General features: G+C 40.8%; 2 protein-coding genes across 5 annotated transcripts; both read right to left on the bottom strand.

Annotated features, from left to right (window-relative positions):
- Positions 1 to 383: 383 nt before the first annotated feature.
- Positions 384 to 6,173, bottom strand: LOC128254293 (RING finger protein unkempt). Of its 3 annotated transcripts, XM_052983287.1 has the most exons (9): positions 6,034 to 6,173; positions 5,756 to 5,965; positions 4,228 to 4,647; positions 3,963 to 4,165; positions 3,574 to 3,677; positions 3,245 to 3,353; positions 2,949 to 3,071; positions 2,302 to 2,882; positions 384 to 2,246 (listed from the first exon to the last, which is right to left on the bottom strand). In XM_052983287.1, exons 1-9 carry the CDS (start codon positions 6,096 to 6,098, stop codon positions 2,049 to 2,051), a joined length of 2,013 nt encoding a protein of 670 aa, XP_052839247.1. In that variant the 5' UTR covers positions 6,099 to 6,173; the 3' UTR covers positions 384 to 2,048. The 3 variants fall into 3 exon arrangements, with proteins under 3 accessions (XP_052839247.1, XP_052839267.1, XP_052839258.1); XM_052983307.1 differs by lacking the exons at positions 3,245 to 3,353; positions 3,574 to 3,677; XM_052983298.1 differs by lacking the exons at positions 3,245 to 3,353; positions 3,574 to 3,677 and having other exon boundaries at positions 2,302 to 3,071.
- A 937-nt stretch (positions 6,174 to 7,110) lies between these two features.
- LOC128266775 (probable V-type proton ATPase subunit d 2) lies at positions 7,111 to 9,219 on the bottom strand. Of its 2 annotated transcripts, none has more exons than XM_053003518.1 (3): positions 8,954 to 9,219; positions 7,654 to 8,412; positions 7,111 to 7,556 (listed from the first exon to the last, which is right to left on the bottom strand). In XM_053003518.1, the coding sequence occupies exons 2-3, from the start codon at positions 8,337 to 8,339 to the stop codon at positions 7,190 to 7,192; spliced, it is 1,053 nt and encodes a 350-aa protein (XP_052859478.1). In that variant the 5' UTR covers positions 8,340 to 8,412; positions 8,954 to 9,219; the 3' UTR covers positions 7,111 to 7,189. The 2 variants fall into 2 exon arrangements, with proteins under 2 accessions (XP_052859478.1, XP_052859479.1); XM_053003519.1 differs by lacking the exon at positions 8,954 to 9,219 and adding an exon at positions 8,864 to 8,881.
- Between the last annotated feature and the right edge of the window lie 71 nt (positions 9,220 to 9,290).

Genomic DNA, 9,290 nt, shown 5'->3' with positions numbered 1-9,290 from the left:
AAAGATATTCAGAGAATTGTGCATGCATTTAAGTTTGGTATTACACACACGGGATTTGCGACTCAACAGCTCCATTATAAAACCAATTCATTACGTTTTTGTTTTCGTGATTTTTTAGTTTTTTTTTTAGTTTTGTGTACACTTTTGTCATAAACTATTAAAGCATTACAAGTTAACACACATTTTTTATTGTTATGTTTATTATTTTGTATTTCTTGATTATTTGGCTTCTACAAAACACAAACACACACAGAGATAAAAGCCTTTGCGCTGCCTTTTTTATTTAGCTTCGTAATAATGTATTTCAAAGTTTTCTTTTACTTTGTATATATTCATAGTGTTGCTCTTGTTACCAATAAATGCCTATGCTGTTGCATTTCCAATTCTTTCCCAAAACAGCCCCGTTTTGATTACATGATTTTTCCATTTAACTCAACTAGCTAACAACTTGTTTCAGTTTCATACAACATTGACCACAGCTACCAATTGATTACGTTTGATAACTTTATTTTCGCACAAAAAAATACAATGGTTTTTGAAGACGGTTTTACATTAACTCTGGTTAACATTTTCATTAAACTCTGTTCATTTCGCTGTATTGAGTTACTTTTATTGTTTATGCTTTCTACATCACGCTTATCGAATCTGCTTTCAAATGTTTCATAAATATATATCTATTCATATTCGTTCTTGTACCTTGAGCCGAATGCTTGATTTTAGTATTCTTATATGTTACGTTCTGACATTGACGATTCTTTTTGCTTTTACTACATTGGAAGCGTCCAGTTGAGACTATGAAAGTAAACTGAAGATTGAAGTCAGCTGCAAAGTAAGTACTTAAAGCACTATATAAATCACACAATAACCTAATAGAGTATATACGTAAGTTTGTAATTTTGTGGCTTGCTATTGGCATTTTATTACCGACGGTGCACCCACCAAAGCCAAAATAAAAGCAAAGTGTCTTAATACATTTAACTTAGTTTTCACAAAACAAAATTAACTCTTCTATAAGGAAAAACGGCGTTGTCGCATTCAGTTACAAGTCATTCTAAGGTCTATAATTACTTCTGTGCAGTTGGAAAAATAATATAAAAGCAAAATACTGACTAAGATTGTTTACCTGTCAGTTACATAGATTTTATGACGCTTGTCTTGGCTTTTAGTTGTCGTTTGTTTTCACAAGTTTGAAACACATACATATAAAATACAGTTTGAAAATCGGCTTATATAAAATCACTGGTGGTTTTTGTTTGTTTGTGGTTTTTTGCTGCTCTTCTATGCGAAAATACATTGTTAAAGATTATTAACTTGTTCAATTTGTTGGTTTCTATAAATTTGTTAATAGTCAATTGCTAAAAGTGTCTAGAAAAATTAATATATTTTATATTTATCATATCTTCAACCAATTACATTTTGTAATGGTTTAGTTTAATTTCTTAAGTAATACTAGTGAAAAGTACAATATGACTGAAAGTGAAGCATATTCAAAATACAAATAAAAGATACACAAATAATATGCTGATAAAAAAGAGTATATGAGAAATATTGCAAATTCGTGCAGTTGTTTAGATATTAAAAATAAGCCTAAGACACTGAAAAAATTAAAAGAATTGGTTATGCAACGATAGTAAAAAAATAAAAATTTAAAATTTTTTTTGCGAATGTTCCTGTAGTTGTTTTGATTAAAAAAAAAACAAAAATAAAATCATACACTTATTTGTTTAGAGCTGCTATCTAAATCAATTAATAGTTTGTGCCTAGTAATTGCTAATATTCATGACGATAATTTGCATAATTTGCGTAGAGTGGAAATATAAATTATATATTCTTTGCCCCATGCACATGTGTATTGGCATGTGGCATCTCCTAAACGATCAAAAGTTTAAACGTTGTGCTTATGACTAAAGTTTGCTTTGTGAGTTCACATTGTCATGTTGTTCGCGCTCTTGATCCCCACGATCCATCCATATCCCATCGTTATCATTTTTCGTATCCGATTTTCAGCCAAAGGGCCACTTGTGGTCCTGTTGCTGATAAAACATGTTCTAGGTGTGGGTGGTTATCACCGGCACCTGACAGTAGGGACACTCGGTGACCGAGCCAGCGCAAGTATTGCAGATGGACAAGTGGTTGCATGGTTCCAGAGTTACCGTGCGATTGTTCTCCTCGCACTTCATGCACTTCTTGGCATTCTCTAAATATAATACTTTGTCGACCTCCTCCAAGTCAGTGCGCAGCTTTGACTGAAATTGAAACTGGTTAGGTCCACTAAGGTATGAGTACTGTATTGTGACTAACCTGCAATTGCTTAAGTTTCTGTATGGACAAGTCCCGTAGCTCTGCCGGCAAGTTGAGCTGAATCTGGGCCAGGTCGTAGCGTTCCTTCCACTCCTGTGCCTCCTGCTTGGCCTTGTCGCGATGCAGCTCGGCGATCTTCAGCTTGCAAGCCATGTCCTCGTAGCGCCCGTTTAACTTGTGGATCTGAGCATTCTTTGTGAGCAGCTCGTTGGTGATGCGGCCGAGGTCGCTGTTGTTTTGAGATTGCAGCGATTGAAGACTAAACGCATTTTTGGCCGTATTCAAGGTATTCTCGAACAGACTATTTCCCACAGAGCTGCTGTTGATGTCGTCGCGTATGGTATTCATTTCGGATATCCTGACCGAAGGACTAATCGACAAGCCATCGCCAAAACCGGGCGATATGATGCGCGACGGAAAGAAGAGACTGCTTTCGTTCTGTGTGGCCGAGAGGGAATTGCTGAGCTTGTTTGAGCCGCCATAGTTAAAGGCGTCCACATTAAAGAGATTGGCATGGTTGGTGGGACTGTAGGTGAGCGAGCTGCTGGGAATGTTGACGGCAAAGCCACCTGAGTTGAAATCTATGCAAATGGAAATTGTAAAAGCATTAGCAAATAGACGATAAACGTGTATCGTTAATGACTTACCGTTTATTGAGTTACTTAGAGTCGTATTAGGAATGTTAATTGGCGCCGAGGAACGTGTTAATAAGCTAGTATTTGCCAGACTCGCCGACAATGAGTTCTCGCGCGGATCGTCCAGTGAGCAAGCTGCTTGCAAAGAGTGAAGACAAATAATTAATTAAGTTTCGGTTAAGCAAGTTGGGCACAAAGCGAGGCGATTGCTGTCTTAGCGCTGACATTTTGTCCACAACCAACATTTAAAGTAGTAAATTCTGGCGTGTAACTTAGGTGTTCGCATGTCAGGACTCTTAAATACTCACAACGACTATCCATAGGTCGTGAGAAACTTAAAAATTTGCTGGGACTTGTTGTGTTTTCCAAAGCATCTACCAACATTTTATTGGTACTATTACCATCAATGTTTAACAACTACGAAGAGAACGAAACGAAAAGAAAAAAATCGAGGATCGCAATGAGTGCAGGCCACAGGATTGAATGATTTGGTAAGGGTAGAGTTTTTTTAGCAGTTAGCTGATGTTGGTTAGCTGGATTAGAGCGACGAACAATGTGTGGTAGTAGGTTTTGGGTTAGGCAAGGCACATCGAAGGCTTGGATTTTGAATGAGTGTTATTGGTTGGGTCATACGTACATTGTCGCCCCTCTGAAACACATCCTGGGCCTTTAGGTCGGGCAAGGCATGGGAAATAAACTCGCTCAGTGATATCTCTTGATTCCGCATCTTCTCCCCGGCCACTGAGCAAGCATTTTGTTTTGGATTGGGAATGGTTACATGGGCAAGCAACACCGAGCGGCAAAGCGAAAATTGATTGATGCATTGATTTTCAATTAATTCAATAGGTTTATAGTAGTTTGAAACAGATATTCAAGTTGATTGATGAGGCGAGTAAAAGACAAACATAGAGTTAGAACAGGAACATCATAAATTAGCCCTACACAATTCCCTACGGCAACTGGTTGTGGAGCACAGCGCTGAAAGCTGGGGATTAACTATGTGGGTATGGACTCTTCGAGACTTACGTTCCACATGGGCAAAGGCGCAGAAGACGCTGCGCGGACAGTAGCCGGCCTGCTGGACGTCGTTGCATTTGGTCGACTTGTAGATCTCCGGATGGAACTGCTGTTCGGTGCGTGTGTGGCAGTACTGGCAGTTGTCGCCGGCCTCACAGTTGCCCGGCTCGCCCCATTCTTCGCCGTGCTTCACATTGGGGCAAGGAGTGGACCTACAAGAGAGCGTAACCCGGGTTAAATCTGACTTTTGGTTGACTTTTAAAAGAAACCTTACCTATACTTGTACTTCCTAGGCGAGCGACGCTTGTCTTTGCTGTTGTGGTACTGTGGACAGGCGTATCCCTGGCGGCAGAGGCGCGGTGGGCGCTTGCATGGCTCTGTTTTGTAGTTGGCCAGCACGTAGTTGGTGTCCTGCCACTTGGGGTCCTCGTTCATCAGATTGCGCTCCTTGTCCAAGGCATTTAGAGCATTAGTGCTGTCTAGAGTGCTCTCGGCGTTCTGCAAGGTCTCCAGTTCTTTGATATCGTAGACCGGTGGGCGCTGGTCCTGCATTCCGTGGGCAAAGGCGCAGTGTAGTCCATTCTTGACGCAGTATCCTCGGCTGTCGGTGTCGTGTACGCACATGCATGTCTTATAGTAGCGCAGGTGGTAGCGCCTTTCGGTGTCTCCTGCAGTGCGGTGTAAGAAGGGGCATCTGTGGGAGGAGAAGGGAGTTTCAGTGACGCACAAACAGGCCATAACAAAAGAAAGTAACCAGACTTTGGGATATTCCTTACCCACCAAAATTGACAAACCGGTTACATTTGGTGCAGATATTTCAAGCATTTTATTTTGCAGATAGAATCTTATTTTTGTTCAACAATATTAAAACAGTTTCCGAAAATGTATCACTTCGCTAGTACGATTAGATTGTATATGCTAATTATTGTTGATACAGTCAAATTTATACTCTTTGAACTCATGGTAAGGTAAGTGTAGGGTTTTTAACTGTAAAATTTCTTACGTTTTCTAAATTTTAAATTCACTTTTTAGAAATAAGTATTAGGGTAACCTTAAGTCTCTATAAATCAGATTGGTTAAATAATTTCTTATGAAAGATCCAGTTTATGCTCCTAATCACTTTTTCTCATATTCGGTATACCCATTTGATCCTAAAAGAATAGAGGGTGTAAAAATAGGCAGGGGTCAGAGGTCGGATTTCGAGTCTGGGTCATAAACTTCGCCTGTTGTTGTTGCTTCTAGCCGAACGTAATTGCGTAGTACTTTTAGCCCGTTCTTGCGCTTCGCAGAGCTTTTCTCCAAAGCTCGACAGCCACAATAACTGTACATTTCGAAGCTGCCGGGGAAAATCAAAATAAACGAAGAAGAAAACACGCAAAAGCGAAACGCAATAAAAACAATGACGCACACACTTGTAGCGGAGGCGTATGTGTGTGTGTATACGAGCGTTAAAAGAGCAACAACCACCATTGCAAAGGCACAGCGGAGGCTGATAAGAATTTGCTAGCCCAAGAAAATCACTTTCACTTTTGCACGGTGGTGACCTCGCCTACACTCAGACCAACACACCCACATACGCACTTACAATTTCACTTTTAGCTTTCCAGACGACGCCAAGTCCCCGCACACACCCGCACCATGGTTTTTGTTTGTAAACACGAAGACAAGAGATACACACACATCGCGAAGGAAAGAGAGCGCAAAGAGGAAACGGAAAAATACTACGTCGTTCGCTATTGCTGTCCCCCATCCTCCAGCGATTTCACCAGAAGTAGGATTTGAATTGGGAATTTTGTACTCACTCGTCGCCCTCGGGACATATGCCCGTGGTTTCGTCATATTTGGTGCAATAGTTATCCGCGCTGTAGTTGAAAGTTCCATCGCGTTTTCGCACGGGGCGACGCCGACGCTGGTTTTGAAAATGCCAATTGAAGCAGACGAAGGGGCGATGCTGGTTGCACTTGTGCTGCAAAAAGGACTGGCACTGCTCCACGCGGAACTCCTTCAGGTAGCTGAAATGGACGGAGCGAAGGTCGGAGGTCACGGACAGCTCGGGAAAGCACAATTGCCACTTATTTACGTGTAGTGATTGGGTTTTTCCTGCTGCGAGGAGAGCAGCAGCTTGTTCGTTTCGTTTCCCAACATCGTTGTTTTAGTGGTGGGGAAACATCGATGCCCACAACGATGTCATCGATGTTTTCAAAATATCGGTCTTATCGATGTTTGGCAGGGATTATCGATGTTTACCCACCCATCTCTCTCACTTTCTGTTAGTTCGACGTTTCGCTAAAATGTCGCTGTTAGTTCGATGATTCGCTAACATTTCACTGCTAAGCACAAACCCGCCACAAAAACGCAAATTCACCACTAGGGGTGGGGAACTTCGATGCCTACTGCCATGTAAACGATGTTTTCAAAATATCAGTACTATCGATGTTTGGCAGGGATTATCGATGCTTATCGGCTTAAACCTCTCGGTATCGACGTGTTTCGCGCCAAGTGCTTAAAAAAAAAATGTAAATAGACAAGTTTACAAACGAGTAAATTTTGTATTAAGAAAGGCAAAGTGGCTAATTTATTTTTTTTACAGCTGAAAGCCTAATCTTGACCAGTGCGGCCACAAAACTTCTCTTCCCGCTGTACTTTGAAATCAACAAAAGAGCTGTTTGTGTTCATGACTTTTTATTTTTTTTTCTTCATGCTCTTCCTTTTCTGTTTTTTCTTTTTTTTTGCTAATCATGATGGAAGAATTTTTGCACAGATTTTTTACAGTACAATATCTGGAGTGAAAAGTTAACAGTGTGCACGAATTTTAACATGCGGAGTAAGTCTCCGCTAACTACGCATTAACATGGTTGGCGTCTCCGATATTTGTGTATTGCCACCTCGATTGTTTCTCCGTAAACCGTTCACTTTTCTAAAAAAATACATATACAACTAAGATTCATAAAACATACTAGATTATTTTAAATAAATATAGTTAGGGATAACCACTTATATATTATATTATTTTCTAATAAAGTTTGGGATATTGACTTTTTTAAAGCGCTTATACAAAAACAAACTTTAAGTTTCGATACAAAGTCCAAACTACTTTGTATTACTTTAAGTGTATTTATATTTATTAAATTTTAAAATTTTAGAATGCATTACCGAACAAACCATCATTTAAGAATTAAATCAAAAGGAAAAGACAAAATAAGCTTAGAGTAACGTGGAATGAAAAGGGAACAACTTTAGTCAAATGGTATGGGAATATAGGCGTTGATTTTTTCAGTCTGGCGCTGAGAAATGCACTCGCTGATCCAGACGATGTTCCGACACTCCAATTGCTTGAGCTTCATGAACGAGTAGAAGACCCCAAAGTGGAACTGCTGCAGGAAGGTCTGCACGTTTTTCTTGGCTTCCATCATGAGAAAACGGTCCTCCAGCGTGATCATGCCATCGGTGTCCCGCTCAAAGTTGTCGAACATCTTGCCATATCCCTCGAACATGTTACACACGTCCCGTATTTTCTCACTATCATTCAAAGTGGACATACTGGCCAGGGCTATCTTGGGTAGGAAACCGCAGGAGGGAAACATCTTAAGTCGTTCTTTTGGACTGGGTGCGAAAAATATAATAATCAAGACAATGTGAAGATGGAACATTCGGTTAAAATGATTTTAGTTGGTTTCTGGGCTCGAGCAAGGAAACCCACCTAATATCACTGTCGATCGCATTCACCGCTATGGTGATGGATCGACGATCCGCCTCGAAGGACAACAGATTGGTCATTACGTCAGCGGTGTTGCCACCCAGCTTGCGGCAATATTCGTAGAAGTTTTCCAGGTACTCCCGGTACAAAGTGGCACGCACGATCTCCACATCGATGTGACTCAGATGCTCCCAGGGCAGATCGTTCGGGACGAACTGGGCGATTGGTGAGTCAATCAGGATGGCGTCAAAGAGGTCCGCGGAATTCGTGGCCACTTCGATGGCAGCCAGTTGGTCGAAGAAACCCAGGGGATGACACATGCTCAACAGGCGTTTCATGGATCGGTGGTTGTTCAGGCCAGCGATCAGAAGCGCCACGTTGTCTATCATATATGGATAGCGGATGTACTCCAGGAAAGTGGACAGCGGTTCCGTCGAATGGCTACGTATATAGTAGAACTGCTGCAGCATTCGGTCCCTCAAGGCCTTCTCGATCACCTCCACACTCGGTTGGGAAAAGTCTCCACCGAAGATGAGGCCGTAGTCCGTGCCCTGGATGCTGATCATCACGTCCTCGAGGCTCTCGCACTGGGTAAGGTTCAGGTAGTCCGAGTGCTTGAGCATGCCGTTCTTAAAGCCCCGCGTTAGGGCCTCCAGGTAGCCCCACTCCGTGTTAAATATCATCGACATTTTTGCTTGCTGCTTTCGAACTGGGAATTATTATTTTTGGATGTTTGCCTCGAGCAACAAGCAATCGGTTGAGCTAAAAATTATAGATATTTCTGTGCAGTTGTGATGCTTATAAGAAAACAAACAAAGTTCTAAATAAACCTGTCTTGTGTGAAAGACGCAATAAGTTATAAGTTTATACAAACAATTAAAATTAAATATATTTTAAACATTTTAAAAACATATTTATTCTGATTTTATTTTCAATTTGTTTTCATTTAGAACCATTTTAAATTATGACTTTCTCAGTGCTGCCATCTGTTGGGTTGCTCGAACAGCAGTTTAAATTAAGGCCACTAGAGAGCGCTACCGCATTTATAGGACTGCCAATTGCATGCCCTTTTTGGCAGTACGGCAGCCTTCTAAAAGGTTGTAACATTTGAATTCAAATTTAAGTTGAATAGCCGTTAAAAAAATAATTTTTTATTTTACTTAAAATGGGTTTGTTAATGTAAGAGTTAAAATGAAATTATCATTCGAATTACAGATCACAGAGTTAAATATTATCCGCTTAGTCTCGCAAAACTCCTGCACATGCGCCTGGAGAGATGCTGGATGGATTGAATGCTTCCGACCTGTTGCTCTGGGCGACTTGTTTACTGGATGCCCTCTGTTTGTTTACTCAGTCAACTAGCTGCGCTCGAGCCAACAGCATTATTACTGCAAGTTGTTACAATATGTTTGGCCTTTCATCTAGAACAAATAAATGTGTGAATTCATCGCTGGGACTTTGTTTTTAATATTGCGCCGCTTTTGTATCGACTTGTTAGTGTCGCCGCGTGTGCATCCCATAAGTGAGACAGTAAAACGACAATAATTATTGCCGATGAAGCGGTTAATTGCACGTCACAAGGGTGTCAGTGCGAACAAAGACAAATCCTCACGTTTGGTTATCATCAAACTAAGCTAATT

This window comes from Drosophila gunungcola, chromosome 3R (genome assembly GCF_025200985.1).
Source record: "Drosophila gunungcola strain Sukarami chromosome 3R, Dgunungcola_SK_2, whole genome shotgun sequence".
Taxonomy (NCBI): domain Eukaryota; kingdom Metazoa; phylum Arthropoda; class Insecta; order Diptera; family Drosophilidae; genus Drosophila; species Drosophila gunungcola.
Note: the sequence above shows the minus strand (reverse complement) of the source record. Positions and strands in the feature narration are given on the sequence as shown.

What these genes read in the sequence shown, in the direction of transcription:
- LOC128254293 (XM_052983287.1), bottom strand. Translation starts at nt 6,098, where the DNA reads ATGTTGGGAAACGAAACGAACAAGCTGCTGCTCTCCTCGCAGCAGGAA. An exon ending in CGCCTTTGCCCATGTGGAAC is followed by an intron (nt 3,678 to 3,962) that starts GTAAGTCTCGAA and finishes ATGCTTGCTCAG; the next exon opens with TGGCCGGGGAGAAGATGCGG. An exon ending in TGTTTCAGAGGGGCGACAAT is followed by an intron (nt 3,354 to 3,573) that starts GTACGTATGACC and finishes TTCTCTTCGTAG; the next exon opens with TTGTTAAACATTGATGGTAA.
- LOC128266775 (XM_053003518.1), bottom strand. Translation starts at nt 8,339, where the DNA reads ATGTCGATGATATTTAACACGGAGTGGGGCTACCTGGAGGCCCTAACG. An exon ending in GCGATCGACAGTGATATTAG is followed by an intron (nt 7,557 to 7,653) that starts GTGGGTTTCCTT and finishes TTTCGCACCCAG; the next exon opens with TCCAAAAGAACGACTTAAGA.